The 14,685-nt window shown below is 36.6% G+C and overlaps 1 protein-coding gene across 3 annotated transcripts in view; it reads right to left on the bottom strand.

The window, feature by feature from the left end:
• The window catches only part of LOC135325047 (methylcrotonoyl-CoA carboxylase beta chain, mitochondrial), a 38,265-nt gene continuing 23,580 nt past the window's right edge, over positions 1-14,685 (bottom strand). The window contains exons 11-18 of one of the 3 annotated variants that reach the window (XM_064502463.1): positions 14,363-14,435; positions 14,072-14,148; positions 10,897-10,963; positions 10,503-10,659; positions 9,605-9,719; positions 8,171-8,256; positions 3,801-3,971; positions 1-465 (exon numbers count right to left, since the gene is read on the bottom strand). In XM_064502463.1, the coding sequence (XP_064358533.1) occupies position 465; positions 3,801-3,971; positions 8,171-8,256; positions 9,605-9,719; positions 10,503-10,659; positions 10,897-10,963; positions 14,072-14,148; positions 14,363-14,435 (747 nt within the window). In that variant the 3' untranslated portion in view covers positions 1-464. Of the gene's footprint in view, positions 466-3,800; positions 3,972-8,170; positions 8,257-9,231; positions 9,333-9,604; positions 9,720-10,502; positions 10,660-10,896; positions 10,964-14,071; positions 14,149-14,362; positions 14,436-14,685 lie in introns of all 3 variants that reach the window. The other 2 variants (XR_010386260.1, XM_064502464.1) reach the window with 2 other exon arrangements.

The raw sequence follows: 14,685 nt of genomic DNA, 5'->3' as shown, positions 1-14,685 counted from the left end.
TACAGCCTATTTTGCAGATTTTATTTTGCACAATTTTATTTAAGAGATAATATGAATGTTTCTTGTCAAACATTTAACTTAATGTCAGAAGTTACAAGTTAATCACCAAATGGACACTGTGGTGTTATACAAGCACTACCAGTGACCGACCTGAAATCAGTGTTAAAACACTAAAGCACAGTGTGAGGATTATTCAGTGAAAATGTAATTAGGACACTTCCATCCAAAACAGTGTACAAATCTTTATTTTTTAATCAGTTTAAAACACCTCAACATTGCAATTAGTTTGCTCTCTAGCCCCAATTAAAATATACACAGCTGATTATGACATGTAGTACGCATTTCTATTACATCCTGAAAACCCCAAATTCTGTCTTCTTAGTAGGTGCATTTAGTGCTGCACTGATACTGAGGCCCAAAACCAGTCTCGTGTCAGCTGGATCAATAATTCCATCATCCCATAATCTAGGGAAAAAAAATAATAAAAGGAAATTAATGTATACAGTTCACAGCAGGTAGGTTTTCAAGCACACAAAACTGAAAATAGTTATACTAAAGAGAGAGGACTAAAGAGCTAAATTATGTCTCAAGCCATGGGGCTAATTCACCTTAACATCAATGCAATAGTTTGATGTGCATTCTTTTACTTGTGTAATTTGTCTTCTAGACCAAGGCATAAATTCTGGATAAAGGGACTATGTCAAATCTACAGATTTTAAATGAGAATTTTCACACTTATTTTAGTACGAAGTCATCGTCCTAGAGAAAAGAGAACTTGTTTATTTTTTAATATTCAAATGGAAAATGACTTTTTGTTAAGGAATTATCCTCTTGTTTTAAGAATGCCGGAACTTTAGGACTAAGTCATATCGTTATTTATGTTATTGAGGCTATTTCAACTGTCAAATTAGGATGTTTCAAGTGTTTATGCTTTTATCACTAAAGAGTTAGAGTAAATTTTTATGTATTTCCAATAATTATTGTATTTATTTCTTCTGAAGTCCATTCCTAAACCATATAATAAAAACCAGCCAATACCCTCCTTCATACAGCCCTGAAGTCAATTGAATTATGAAGGTATGCCACGTCAAAAACTCTGAGCAAATACCAAATTCCCAAGTCCCCAAACTCACGATCACTTGCAAACAGCCTCTTTGATATTCTCCAAAAATTGAAGTACTTGTGGCAGATATATCCTTCAGTTCTATCCTACTCGAGATAAAACCCCAGCAGTCCACAAAATTGTTAATATTGTACATCTACTACCTCCCCAGCAATTATTAATACAGCAATATTTAAACAAGACACTACACTTATTGTTACAACTCAAGTCTTGCTTAAATTAGCATACATTTTAACCAGGGTCTGCAAGAACACAGGCACAGTATCTTTGGTTAAGACAGTGATTCTCCTCCCCCATCCCACCTTTCCCTAATGAGACTTGTTTTGCACTCTTTTCTGAACTTATTACAGTGTTGTCATGTCTAATGTTTTATTCTGTGTCTGTAAACAACTGCTCTACTTTAACAAATGTGGTTTAAAACTACAAGAAAGGATCATGAATGGGAAGTTAACACTAAATTTTATCAAGAGAAAGCATAACAATTTCTTTCTCACTAAAGTTTCCAGCTGTCAAGTTTCTACTGTTTGAAGATTAATTGAAAAAAATCTAATTAGCTAGGAAACAATATATTTTGAACACTTTTCTCTATACCAAGTACACCAAAAAACACAAAAGACTGCAAACTCTGCATAATACATCCTGATAAGCTTGAGTCACCAGGAGACACTTGCAACTGTTTTCCATCTTTGCTTTACTTTGCCATTTGCTGTTAAAGTAATACTCATCACATCAGAGGGAAAAAATACTCATCTCAGAAAAAAGGTTCTATTGCAGATATATTCCATCATGGAGCAGCTCCCCATACAGAGGGAAGCAGAAAAGCACAGCAGTTTAAAGTACAAAAGGACAAAAGGGTTTGGAGTGGGGGAGACACTGCTGTTAATTGGGCAAAGCTGCACTGTTGAGACTGAAAGTAAAAGCTTGATTAAGAAATTTTACACCAGAGTAGCTGTGGCACACACTGACCCGGCTGACAGGAGTCTGCCGGTTCAAAATAGCCAAAGGACCAAATTTAACTTGGTTTTACTGAGACTTTTCTTGGAGTCAGGTCAATAGGTTTGGGGTGTCCCCCATCCCCACCCCCAAGATAGTGGTTATAACTATTCACATAATCTAACATGATAAAATGACTAAGATGCCACATTTCCTATACTTTTAACATCATGAAATACATATTACCAAAAATTTTATGCGTAAGCTTTTTCCCTCCTTTTCCTTGTATTTTAAAGCTTGATTTAGTTTTGATAAATTTAGTCAGATTAATCAGGAGGAGGGCGGAAGAACCCTGTGAATAAGGATAATCAGGAAAGTAGTTTTGTGAGGTCAAATCAATCACCAATCCTTTGTCTTTTTAGGACTATAAAAGCATTTGACTGTAAGAATAATCACAAATACAATGATTTTTATTTTTAAAGCACATTTAATCTTTTTGACTGCTATAGGCATGTTTGATCTGCCGTATTTGTGATGAACTTTTTATTTATGAAAAACGCTGAAACTGAATGAAGTACCTCATACTTCGTGAAGTACCTCATACATCTGTTGGGGGTTTGGGGAGTGCAGGGACAAACTGAATTAAAAAAGAATCACCGACTTACTGTGATACTTTCCAAACTGCTATTTTATAGTGACTACCACCGTAATAAACACTTTTCCAAACATTAAGCACATTTTTATGGCAAACTGGTTTTCTGTAACAACACGCTAACTTTCACTGACAACCACAAAGATCTGACACTGAATAACAGAGAAGCTGCTTTCACATAGTCACCCCTGGCTTCTGCTTCTCTTTGTTTAAAGAAAACTGCTTTCTCTACTGGGATGTAACATTAATAATTAAACCAATCTATTAAAACCCCATTGCTAGAACATGAATCACATCTACACTCATAAAACATTCATAACAGAGACGCTGTGAGTAAAAGAAATGAACAGCCCCCAAAAGTTAAATGCTCATGTAATTTGTTATGATGTAAACTGACTAAACTCCTTTTGGAAACCTGTAAGCAGATTAATATAGCTCATTAAGAAGGGTGCTGCCTAATGACTCTTGTTAATTAGGAAAGCTCAGTATGAAAGGTTCTAATCAGATAACTGATTGAAGTTCGATTAGAAAATACAACTATGGGGAACAGTATTGACATCCTGTACATATAACAAGTTACAATTTTCAAGCAAAATTACATATGCAGAGTAAATAAGGAAATTTGCTTTTATTTTACGGTCATTAAGGCATTTTCCTTCCCCTTCATTACTACTGCTCAAACCTTGATCCAAAGGCTAATGAAGTCAGCTGGAAGGGTCACATCAATCTCAATGACCGTTAGTGATGTGGCAGACTGAGTAAGGCCCCATCCCTTGCCAAGGGAACAGCGTGAGGGTGCTTCCAAACTGCCTGTTCTTGAGGGGTAATAAAGAAAGCAGACTTCATCCCTGCTTACCATTCTTTCCTCTCAGTAATGCAAAGCTGCTCGTCAGAGTTTTGCTGTTGCTCTTTTTGGGGAGGGATCTAGCTAATGTCGAAGGATACCAAGCCTGTCAGAATTCAATTTCAACACTGTACCCTGACATTTGGCAGACAGTCAACTCTTATTACCATACTTGGAACCAGAAAGGAAGCATCCTTTAGAGCAAAGGAAGCAGGTTACATTTTCTCCCTGAGTTGAAGAGTGCTGACCAATAAGCAACTGCTGATTTTGGCTGACAAATGGCTTGGCTCCAAGGTGCAGGTGGTTGAATCCCTCCAAGACTGTAGTGGTACTTCATGTCATCGGGGATTGTTTCTGGTTCAGCAGCTGATCCACAGTAATGAAAACTTGTTCTTTTGGTCCAAGATCTTATGTAGGAACTAGCAATAAATGAAGGAACAAGGCACGTGCATGATAGGAGGGCATAAAATCAGGGCAGAGGAAATAAGAACACCTACCAATATGCCCAATTCTCTCTACAGAAGAGCAGAGAGCAATTAAGACAATGTAGATTACATCTACACAGATGAGACAGAGAAAAAACAACCTGGACTCTCGATCTGAGCCACTCACACACTGCTGTCACACATGCATTGCTCTGTGACAAGGGCCATTGCACTTTTAGTCAGATGAACCTCAGAACGAGTTCGGCTCTGATGTCTGACTTTAAGTATCAGCTGGGCTTGTGTGCAGCACCACATGAACCCAACCACATGGCCCCCAGACCCAAGCTAGTTCTCAGTTAGCTGGCTCATCTGGCCACACCACGTTCCCCTTTCAAACTACACACAAAGTGAGAAGTATGTAACGACCCTGCTTCTTTAATGAAGGACAGGCCACCTAACACTAAGAACACATTGTAAGCCCTAGCAAACTTAGGTTATTTACTGAGAAGCCTACTGGATTTGCTATCTGGCCATTTTGTAAAGTCAGGTTTTCTGGAAAAACACACTGGAAAATGACGGTCAGTAGAGAGCACAAAGCTGGTATTAAATGCTCAAGTTTCACACCTGAAATCACTGGATGTTATAAAAAAATTAGAGATTTTTTTTTAATCATAGCCTTAAGCTTATATGTAAAACTATTTTATTACAGATTAGTAACTTACTATTCTAAATACTGACAATGGCCTGTTGGTTTGTGGGAGAGGATGAGTTTTTAATACCACTAATATACACATACTGAATGTTAAATAAATCAAATTATTTTCAATCCTGCATACAAAGAGACTATGACTGTGTTTCCAGTGAATATGTCAAAAGGAGTAAATACAAAACAATCGAGGCATTCATTTTCTCCTCCAAAGTAGGGATTCAGTCCAAATACAGACAGTCTGACTTTTTTGAATGTTATTATTTCAGCAGAAAATTTTCTCCTTAAAATCTAGTTACAAAAGATGACAGTATGTATTTTCACTTTTTCTTCTCGCCTGAGGGGTAAGCATGAGGTTTCATAACAGTGATGCTAGCTAGATCCTTATGGGGTGCAGAGACAGGACAAAAGTTTTTAACAGCTGACATCTCTCAGTTTGAGGGAAATCCCATGGAACTTAAATTGGTTAAAAAAAAAAAATAATCAAAACTAAGGTGTCGCCAAAAAGTCCATGTCAATAACAAGTTAGGATTTCACAAGAGTATCCTCATGGATTACATGTAAAAACCCCAACAAACTAATTCAGTAATGGTTTGGGTTGTATGTATGCATACAACCTCAAAAAGTTGAGAATGCCTGCGATGATGCTCTGCAATGCTGCCACGCAGGCCTGCGCCAGAGACTAAGGAGTGGCGAAACAAAAAGCCCTCACTGAATCCATGGCCCCACCTGCTATAAGGCTGCACCACTGAAATCTGCCTAGATGACACTGCAAACCCTGTGCCACTTATCTTGTGGAGGATACTTACAGACAGGGTAAAATAGCACAAGCTTTCCTTTGATGAAGGCATATATTTGATCAAACATTCAGATTAATGTGTATCCCTCAGCTAAGATCCTTTCGGCTAAATTCATTCCACTACTCCAACAGAAAACCGAGTCAAACTACTATAAATTTTATATCTTTTTCAGACTATGATAGACCAAACAATTCATGAAGGAGCTCACTGTTGCTATGCTGCTGTTGATACACCAGGTTTGACTGAGGTTTAAACATGAAGTTTAAACATATATCAAGTCAGACAAAAAAGCCCCCAAACTTCTTCTCTTACTGGCTTTTCTAGGACATTTACAGAGTATCTTTGCTCCCACCTCTTCAGCCAATTTCTGTCCATGATGTCCGCATCAAAATTTATCCTATTCCAACCACTTTTTACTCAGATTATGTTTCCAGACTTCCCAGCTTGCAGGTAACCAAACCATCAGTAATTCTACTGCAGCTACACAGAAACATATACAGCAGACTCGGCAGTTGTAAGAGACCAGCATTCTCTCTGCAAAATGAAGAGCTGCAGGTGCAATAAAACCCTATTCCTACATGCTAGCCTAAACCACTAAACATGCTGAGAGCCTACTTACTTTTTGGATACTACATGAAGAAAAACGGGGAGAAAGAGATTAGTACAGACAGGGTGAAACTAATGTAGAGGAACAATCACAGGCCAGGAGAGCATCCAAGTTAGCTTCCACAAGTAACACTCCAGGATGCTATTTTCCTCCATCAGCCTAACTAGTTCCTGGTGATTTACCAATATTCTATAAAACTGAGCACCAAATGCTGCCAAGAACTGCCATGGCAGTTTTGGAAAACTTCTCAGAAAATATGAATATGCAGCTAAAACATAAATACGGAGCTAATGCCCTAGCTGAATTCCAATAGTTCAGTACAGTCAGCTACCAAGAAGCCTTGCAGTCACCTACCTGAGCTTTGCAAATATAACCCATGACCTCCCTAGTTTGAGAAAGAATCAAAAAGCTAATGCCACTCTATGCCAGAGTAGCCAATGACTCATTTACAGATATGCAACAGTCCAATAAACACTTTCTGGAGTCACCAGTTTTGCCATCTACTGCTGAGCACCATGTCTCAGGATAAAGTAGTCCAGAGAAGCTAGTCAAAGATCATTTACAAATCATTCAACCAAACCACCATCCTGAGGCCCAGTATTATCTGGATTCAGACCAGAAAATGTCATTGACAGATGATTTTTTTGTTGACAACCCTTCTCATCTTTCAGGGACTCTATATAGTATTTGCCACTGGTGAGCCTGAGGCATTTCTGTGTCAGCAGAAATTAGTGGCAGAAGCAACAAGTCAAAATGACTTCTGGTCTTCCTGAAACTGCTCCTTCACCACTGGTCTCTTGAATTTGCAGAATCCCACTAAAATGAATTCTCTCTAATATACATGCAGCCAATATGCAAGTTAAACAACATGCAGATCACAAAGTTCTGCTTGTCATCACATGTGACAGCATCAATTTTAGAACAAAATCTCCTTGTTTATCGGAAGCTGCACCTTGGTGAGACTGAAGTGATGTTAATGGGTAGGAGAATATGTTTTGATGAGTTTACGGACACATCAGTCTCCTTTAGTTGAAAGTCTACAGTCACAAATGGCCAGCTCAATCCATGAAGTAACTCTTGGACTCACTGTTGACATGAAGCTCATACTACATACTCAGACATTCATTCCTTTGTCTGCACTATGACAGTGTAATATACTTTGCTTATATACTTACACTTAGAAGTACTCACTGTTTAAGACTCAAGCTAGAATGCACAGCAGTGAAAATCAATCAGCCAATCAGTGTTAAGCTATGCGCTGCTCTTGATACTGGTTTCCCAAAAAATCCTGAAACTAGCCTTTACCGATGATATATATAGCTGCTGAAGCTCTGAGACAAATGTAATTGTTGGTAACTAAATTATTCTGGATTAGAGACACAATTTTATCAGGGAGGGGGGAACATAGGCTGCCCAAGAACAATGGAATAAACTCCCCAGGAAATGAGGATCACCACAAACCTCATCTTTTTTTTTTTTCTTTTTTTTTTTTTTTTTACTTTAAGTGCAAGGCCTATATCTTTCATCTTGCTTTTCCTAATTACACTTAAATTTACATGTTAAAAAGAAGCAAAGATTAAAAAATCCATCCAAAAAGGGACACTGTACTAAATACGCTTGTCCCTTTGGAGAGAAGAGAACAAATACAACAGACACTCACCACACTGCTCAGTGGACTTTAGAAAGTGCTAATACTGCACTGGTAAGAATGATATAAAACCTATCCAGAAATAAATATATATATAAAAATATAATATATATTAAAATATATAGAATATAAATTCCATGCTTCAGAAGACTAGTTGGAATCAGCAGAGAATACCTCCCTATTGTATGATTACTTACAGGACCAGCACGTGCATTTCTGCAAATGCATACCTTCCGAAACAGCATGCACTACAAAGTTTCAGAGTCAAGACAGACAAACCACTGATTTGGAGTTTGTTGTGATATACTCCTGCACATCAAGCAAAACTTTTTTCGCAGGTTGCTTTGTTCTGCTGTTCAACACCAAGATCTAGGTGTTACTGTCATGTCTTGTGATTACAATCAAGTTTTGGAGAAGTCATTTATACAATACCTTGCACTGGAATAATAAGGGTTTCCTTCCTCCTCAAACCTCCTAATGATTGGCTCCTTCAAAGCTGCTTCATCTGCCTCAGATAACTGTAATAAAACAAGTGAATAAACACACACAGACAAGATAAGAAGTTCTTTAATACTTTCTTCCACAATGAAAGCAGAGCTTTATATACAGCATCGAACAAGAAGAAACTGGCTAAACCTGTCTCCACAGTTTTTCCCCTTTTTTACCTACAACTATTAAATTAGTATATTTGATGGTGGAATTAAAATACCATTTTTCAAAACAGGGGCAGGGAGACGAAAGTTAAAATATATAGGAAAAAGCCATATTTATTCATCTAGTTTATCTGCTGATAATAAGATGAGCTTTTATTAATAGACTTAACTAAGTATAAGAATGATTGGGGATTAGCATCTGAAAAACTACTGAAGCTACTTTACTCATTAAACACTGTTTCGACCTGCCTTTGGCAAGATTTTTAATAAACCAAGTCTGTGCCATTCTCCTGTTGGGTTCCTCCAGGATCTAAAGTGTAATTCACTGTAATGCACTGTAATTCAGAAAACCTCCAAGCCTCTAACACATTTTATTGACATTAACTACAATTACTCCTTCTCAAACTACTTGCTGGGCATCATCCTGTCAAACCTAGAGATCTGAGAAAATGAGACAGAGATAAGTATGACTATATTCTATCCACAGAAAGGCCAAGTAGAGTGGAATAAAGAATTGTAGAGATGATACATATATACTGCTTCATTATTCTGATCACTACTCATGATAAGTTAATCAATTTTAACACATCGCATAAAAATCATTTCTTACATTACCAAGGCACCATTATAAACATAAACCATATAATTTTAAAAGCACATCAAAAAGTAGCATACAGAGAAACTGGAAAACATTATTAAACAAAATATCACTAATTTTAAATTAAAATGGTGGAGCAAGTCAAAATATTTCCCCAGCCTCTACAGGCTTCTGCTATTATAAGCTTCATAATTCTCAGTCACTGAATAACTTGAAATTCAACTTTCCATAAAGCTACCTACTTCAAAAGTAATTGGAAAGACAATGTTCTTGCATATTCCTCCTCATACTCCCCCACTGGGGGGGGGATCTCTGGCTGCTAATCTTGGGCAGGACTATGGATCTGGTGCACAAAACACGAAAAGATGGAGACATGAAAAATATTTCTCTTTTTAAGTGAAGACAAAGTATGTCATGAATGATCTTCACATTTAGATGTAAACAGTAACATTTTATGAATGCTTCATGTTTGTCAAGGCAATAGGCAACATTAAGAGAACCTTAGCTCACTGGTGTCTCACTCTGCAACATTTTTTCCTGGCTCCTAGCGTGAGCAACTCCAGTGAAAGAGTAAATGATAATGACAGTACTGCAAACGAAAGAAGAAAGATGTACCTGTTTTCCCTCCCTTGCTTTTTGGTCTTTAGCTATTGTAGCTAAAACAGTTGCAGCTTGTTCCCCTCCCATCACAGATATGCGAGCATTTGGCCACATATAAAGAAATCTTGGACTGAAAAATACATATTAAACATTAAAACAAAACATTGCCTAATTTCCTGGTAAAGAACTTGTACTCACTCAGCTAAAAATGCATTTTTATTAATGACAATCTTGAATTTTACTGACTTTTAATGAATGCAAATTAATGTACTCTAATGCTTGCGACGTTTTGAAAATACAAAAATTCTGCTTTCTTCCCCATATTCAAGCATCTTAAAAATTTATTTCCCTCTTTCTGACTCCCCTTCATCTTACACATCCCCAAGAATTCTTTTCTTAAAAAAAATATCAGCAACAACTTTAATGGCATCAGCGGTCTTAAAAAAATCAAAAACAGTAACGTGCGTCATATCCAAAGGGTTAAAAAAAGAAATCCCTAGAGATTTTGCAAACATTGCTCATAAAACCAAACCCATTAAAGTGGATGAAGGTTTTTTGGTTTTTTGGTTTTTTGTTTTTTTAATACAAGCAGGTAATCTTCACATGAGCACAGAGTCCAGGACCAGTCCATCCTGCCTATTGATTGTTTAGGACTGTAAAATTTTTCCCCCAAGAAATAAAATGGGAGAAAAACTGGACATTTACATGTCAGGAGACTTCCCCTGTCACCTAATTAACTACGAGCCTAGCAATCTCTACAGGTTTCTATTGCTATTAGTTACTTATGATAGTATTCACTGAGAATTGCTTGTTTCTCAAATAGGACAACCGCGAAAGTTAAAATAATTTTCACAATGGTATTTCAAAGTTGCATGACAGTCTATCTCCTATCATAATTCTAAGTGACACTTACCTATACGATCTTCCACACATCCCGTAGTTTCCAGCACCATAGGATCCACCAATTATTACTGTTATTTTAGGTACACTGGCACACGCTACAGCAGTTACCATCTTGGCACCATCTTTTGCTATCCCTCCAGCTTCATATTCCCTACCAACCATGAAACCTGATGAGTTACAAGATGAAAAAAGAAAAGGCTCAGAAACTTGATGCCATCAGTAGAGCACATGCAAAAAAACAGAAAACAGAACCAACCATAGATAGCTGCAAACAGGCTGTTTCCAGAAAGGTCAGAGATGTAGACAGAACAAAGCACAAAAGATGCTGTCTAAATGTTATAGCCTCAACTGCTAACAGCACAGCCTACAACATAGCCAAACTTTGCAACACTGAGCTTACTCACCTGTAATATTTTGCAAAAACACAAGGGGAATATTTCTCTGACAACACAACTGGATAAAATGTGTGCCCTGGGAAAAAAGAATAAGCTATTAAATGTTGTATCAGTGAAGCTATCACTACCAACGCTCTCTGAAGTCTGTGACAACCTGCTTCCCCTGAAGTCCATGGGAGTATTTGCATCATGAAACGCTGGCCTACTTCTGCTCCAGCTGAAGTCAGCTGCAAAACATTCATTCACTCCAGGAGAAGCAAGAAGATGCTAGAAGTGTGCAAGTTCAAGGGTAAAGCAAAAATAATATCCTTGAATAGTATTACTTCTGACAGTGGAAAGCTCAACTGTTTTGACTTAGCCAATATACATTTAAACCACAGACAGTTTCATAGTGCAGCATCTGACATGGTATTTTGTAAGGGAAGTTAGAAAGCCAGTCAGAGGGGAAAAAAAAAAAAAGAAATCTCCCCATTTCCTGTACAAAAGAAACTTCTTCAATGAAACTGGGAAAGATGCACATACAGTCTTTGCCTTCCACCCCTCCAATTGTTGCAACATTTCCCCTTTTCTCAGGACAGACAGAAAACACTGCCTTTTTTTAGCCCTCCTCCTGCTCCCCATTTTCCAGAAAAAGACATTTTTTCTGGCAAAGATAAGAACAATAGATTCCAAGCCTCTGTTTCAGCTAGAAATAATCTAAATCAGTAAAGTTTTCAGCTGCAGCTTGATGACTGTTTCTACTAAACTTGGGGTTAATTAAAAGCAAAGGCACATCACACTTGTGTATCAGGAAAGCCACTAACAGCAGCCTATAGATGCCAGTGTTTGGTATTCTAGAAAAACAGGTCAGGCTGAGGACTGTGACAAAACCTCAGAAGGAAAGCTGGCCTAGGAATATGCTCCAGAAACTGTAAAAGCTTTCCTACCTTTCTGCTTTTGTTTGTTTTTGTTTTGCACTTAAATAAACTGGATCCAAGTCATCTTTGCAAAACTACTACTCAGCCTCTGCATAGCTGGCCATTGCTATTTGTCTCATTCTAGCTAGTTCTTCCAAGTTTTTAATGTTAAATTTTTTTTTCAACATTCCAGTTAAATTTAACATTCCAAAACTTTAACATTTTTGCTGGACAGTTGAAGAAGGTTTAGGATACAAACAAGGCATCCCATGAACCTACTGAACTTAAGGCTGAATAAAAACTGGCATGCAAGTCTGGGGACAAAGAATTCATTAGCCAGTTGCGCATGGCTAAAAATAGCGAAGCTGTGCAAAAATCCAGATTATCTACTAAATCAGCAAAGAAGTGAGATGGGGTTACGCAGTCATTACCAAGGATATTTTAGATTCTATGTTCTTTTTACTGTATTCTATTACATCTCATTATACAGGAAAAACAATATGAATATTTCTTATACTGTAAAAGTAACACGAAAATGCAAAAATCAAGTTAAATATCTTCAACTGAAAAACGTAATTCTGCAATGCTGACTCTATTCACCAGTAATAGCAAAACAAACCTGAAGGGACAGATGCTGGCATCAAGCTGCTACTTAAAATTCTGGGATTTACATAAGTAAAACTTATTTAACTTATTTTGCCATTTAATAAATATAAAATATTTTCACTCAGTTTCTCAGGTTATTTACACATTACCAGTAAAAAAATAACAATAAAAAATAAGGTATGCAGCACAGTAACTGCAAAAAACCCTAACCTCCTTGCAATACAAAACCAAAATTTAGGAAAAGAAAACAATTAGAAAAAAAAGAAAGATAACACATAATCTTTAGCTAGCTTTTTCAAAAAAGCACTTGAAAAATGTAGTGATCATCATGAGAAAAAGACACAGCACAGTATTTCTGCCATACAAATTCTTTTTTACAGTTTGTAAACTCATTATAAAAAATATGTAAAAGAAATGTAAAAGAAAGGGACATTGTTAGATTATGACCCTTGAAGAAATGAAATTATAGACAAGGGTCTCTCTCCACTTATTTAACAAGTGATACTTGACTATCTCCCCTTTCGATATTGATACATCTGCAAAATTGAGCAATGAGAGGAAAGTTCCTTACTTCTTTTCAGTGGGGGGAGGGAGGGGGAGGGAGGGGGAAGGTTGCAACACTAATCATCAGAGAAATACTGAAAGTATGAAAAGGGTAATGGGTTATTTTCAATTTGGAAAGAACTGTATTAAACAAATGCTCCCAGAGAAGAGTGTCACTTACTGCAGTGCTCAAAGTTCAAAGTATTCGCCAGTACATGAAACTTAATTTTGTGTAGTTTTTAATAATCTATAAATCAAGTAAAATTGCTTCCTTTCTCCAAATCTCTCCTAATAGCCTCTTTTTTCATATAGATTTTCAATACTGATTTCCTCGCCATTAGTTTCAGGATCTGGCCAAAAGAAAACCAGCATATATAATTTCTATTAAAAAAAAAAAAGTTGGTAATAGTGTCTTGAAAAAAATACAGAAATTTGTATCTAAACAACACAGAACAAGATAAGTAACCACTGTGCCACACACAGAAACTCTAAAGAATTCCTCAAGCCCTGAGCTCAAACTGTAAAACAGTTAATTGTAATGCATTCACAACATTCCATCAAAAATGGCCTTTCATTTACAAAACAGGGATTTTAGCTCACTGATTTTAGGAGAATGAGGAAAAAAAATATGTGCATATTTTATTCAATAGTCTAATCCAGGACCTGCCAAGGCAAAGTATGAAAATTAAATCTGTGGTAAACCAGTGAACTGATTATTATAATCCAGGCTGGAAATTTTCCAGTTATTGGAAAAACAATGATGTGATGTATTGCAGGACTTCAATTCAGAAGTTAAAAATCCTAACTAATAGGTTTTTTAAGCAATCAGCATGGACTTATAACAGCTGTAATTTTCAGGATATTTCAACTGTGCTGTTGTCATTCAACTATTCTTTTCGCAGCTATGTTTTCCTTTTGACCTACCTACTTCACATCAGAAACATTTACAGAACTGTTTCTAAAATAGTCAGTTATTTTTACAGCTTATCAAGCTATTTCTTGTTTACTTGAGGACTTTGCAGCCAGTCCACGTTCATGTTTTAAAGCAGTTCCTCATTTTAAATGCTACTTCAAGAGCAAATTCTCCACAAGAACTTTCATTTCTGGACTGCAAAGCAGCTAATAACCCACTTAAGTACCTTCTTTGCTGACTCTGAGAAGAGAACTCCATTGTTTCCAATAATTCCTACTGGATAACCAAATATTCTTGCGAATCCTGAAGGAAAAAGGTAAGTTTACACATTTTCAGGTATATTTATTTTACTGTAATATATGGATAATACTTTCCCTTGATAACAACAACAGGTCTTCTTTTGAGGAAAAAACTTTATTATTAAGAATGCCAATGGGCAAACAAAACAAAATCAATCAAGCTGGGATAAAACAAGTGGGAATATATGCAGAATAATTTTAATATATTTTTAAAATACCTGTGATTAAAGTATCCCCATATAAGGCTTTGAATTCATCAAATTTACTTCCATCTACAATTCTAGCAATGACCTTAAGAAAAAATAGAAAAACAAAATGATACCCTAATCCTTTATAGTTTCTAATTAGTTTAGAAAGAACATGCTAACATCCAACTTAAAATGAACACTTTCCAGTTAGAGAATGTCAAGCAGCCCCCCTATATAAATAGCCTGGATGGCAGGCAAAGTCCATTCACTTTTTAAAGTGTGATTTATCAACCTGCTAAGGAAAAAATGGAATTCCAAGACTAAGAATATTGTAACTAAATAGTTAAAACTGT

This window comes from Dromaius novaehollandiae, chromosome Z (assembly GCF_036370855.1).
Source record: "Dromaius novaehollandiae isolate bDroNov1 chromosome Z, bDroNov1.hap1, whole genome shotgun sequence".
NCBI lineage: Eukaryota > Metazoa > Chordata > Aves > Casuariiformes > Dromaiidae > Dromaius > Dromaius novaehollandiae.
The sequence above is the reverse complement of the archived record's forward strand: the minus strand, read 5'-3'. Positions and strand labels throughout refer to the sequence as shown.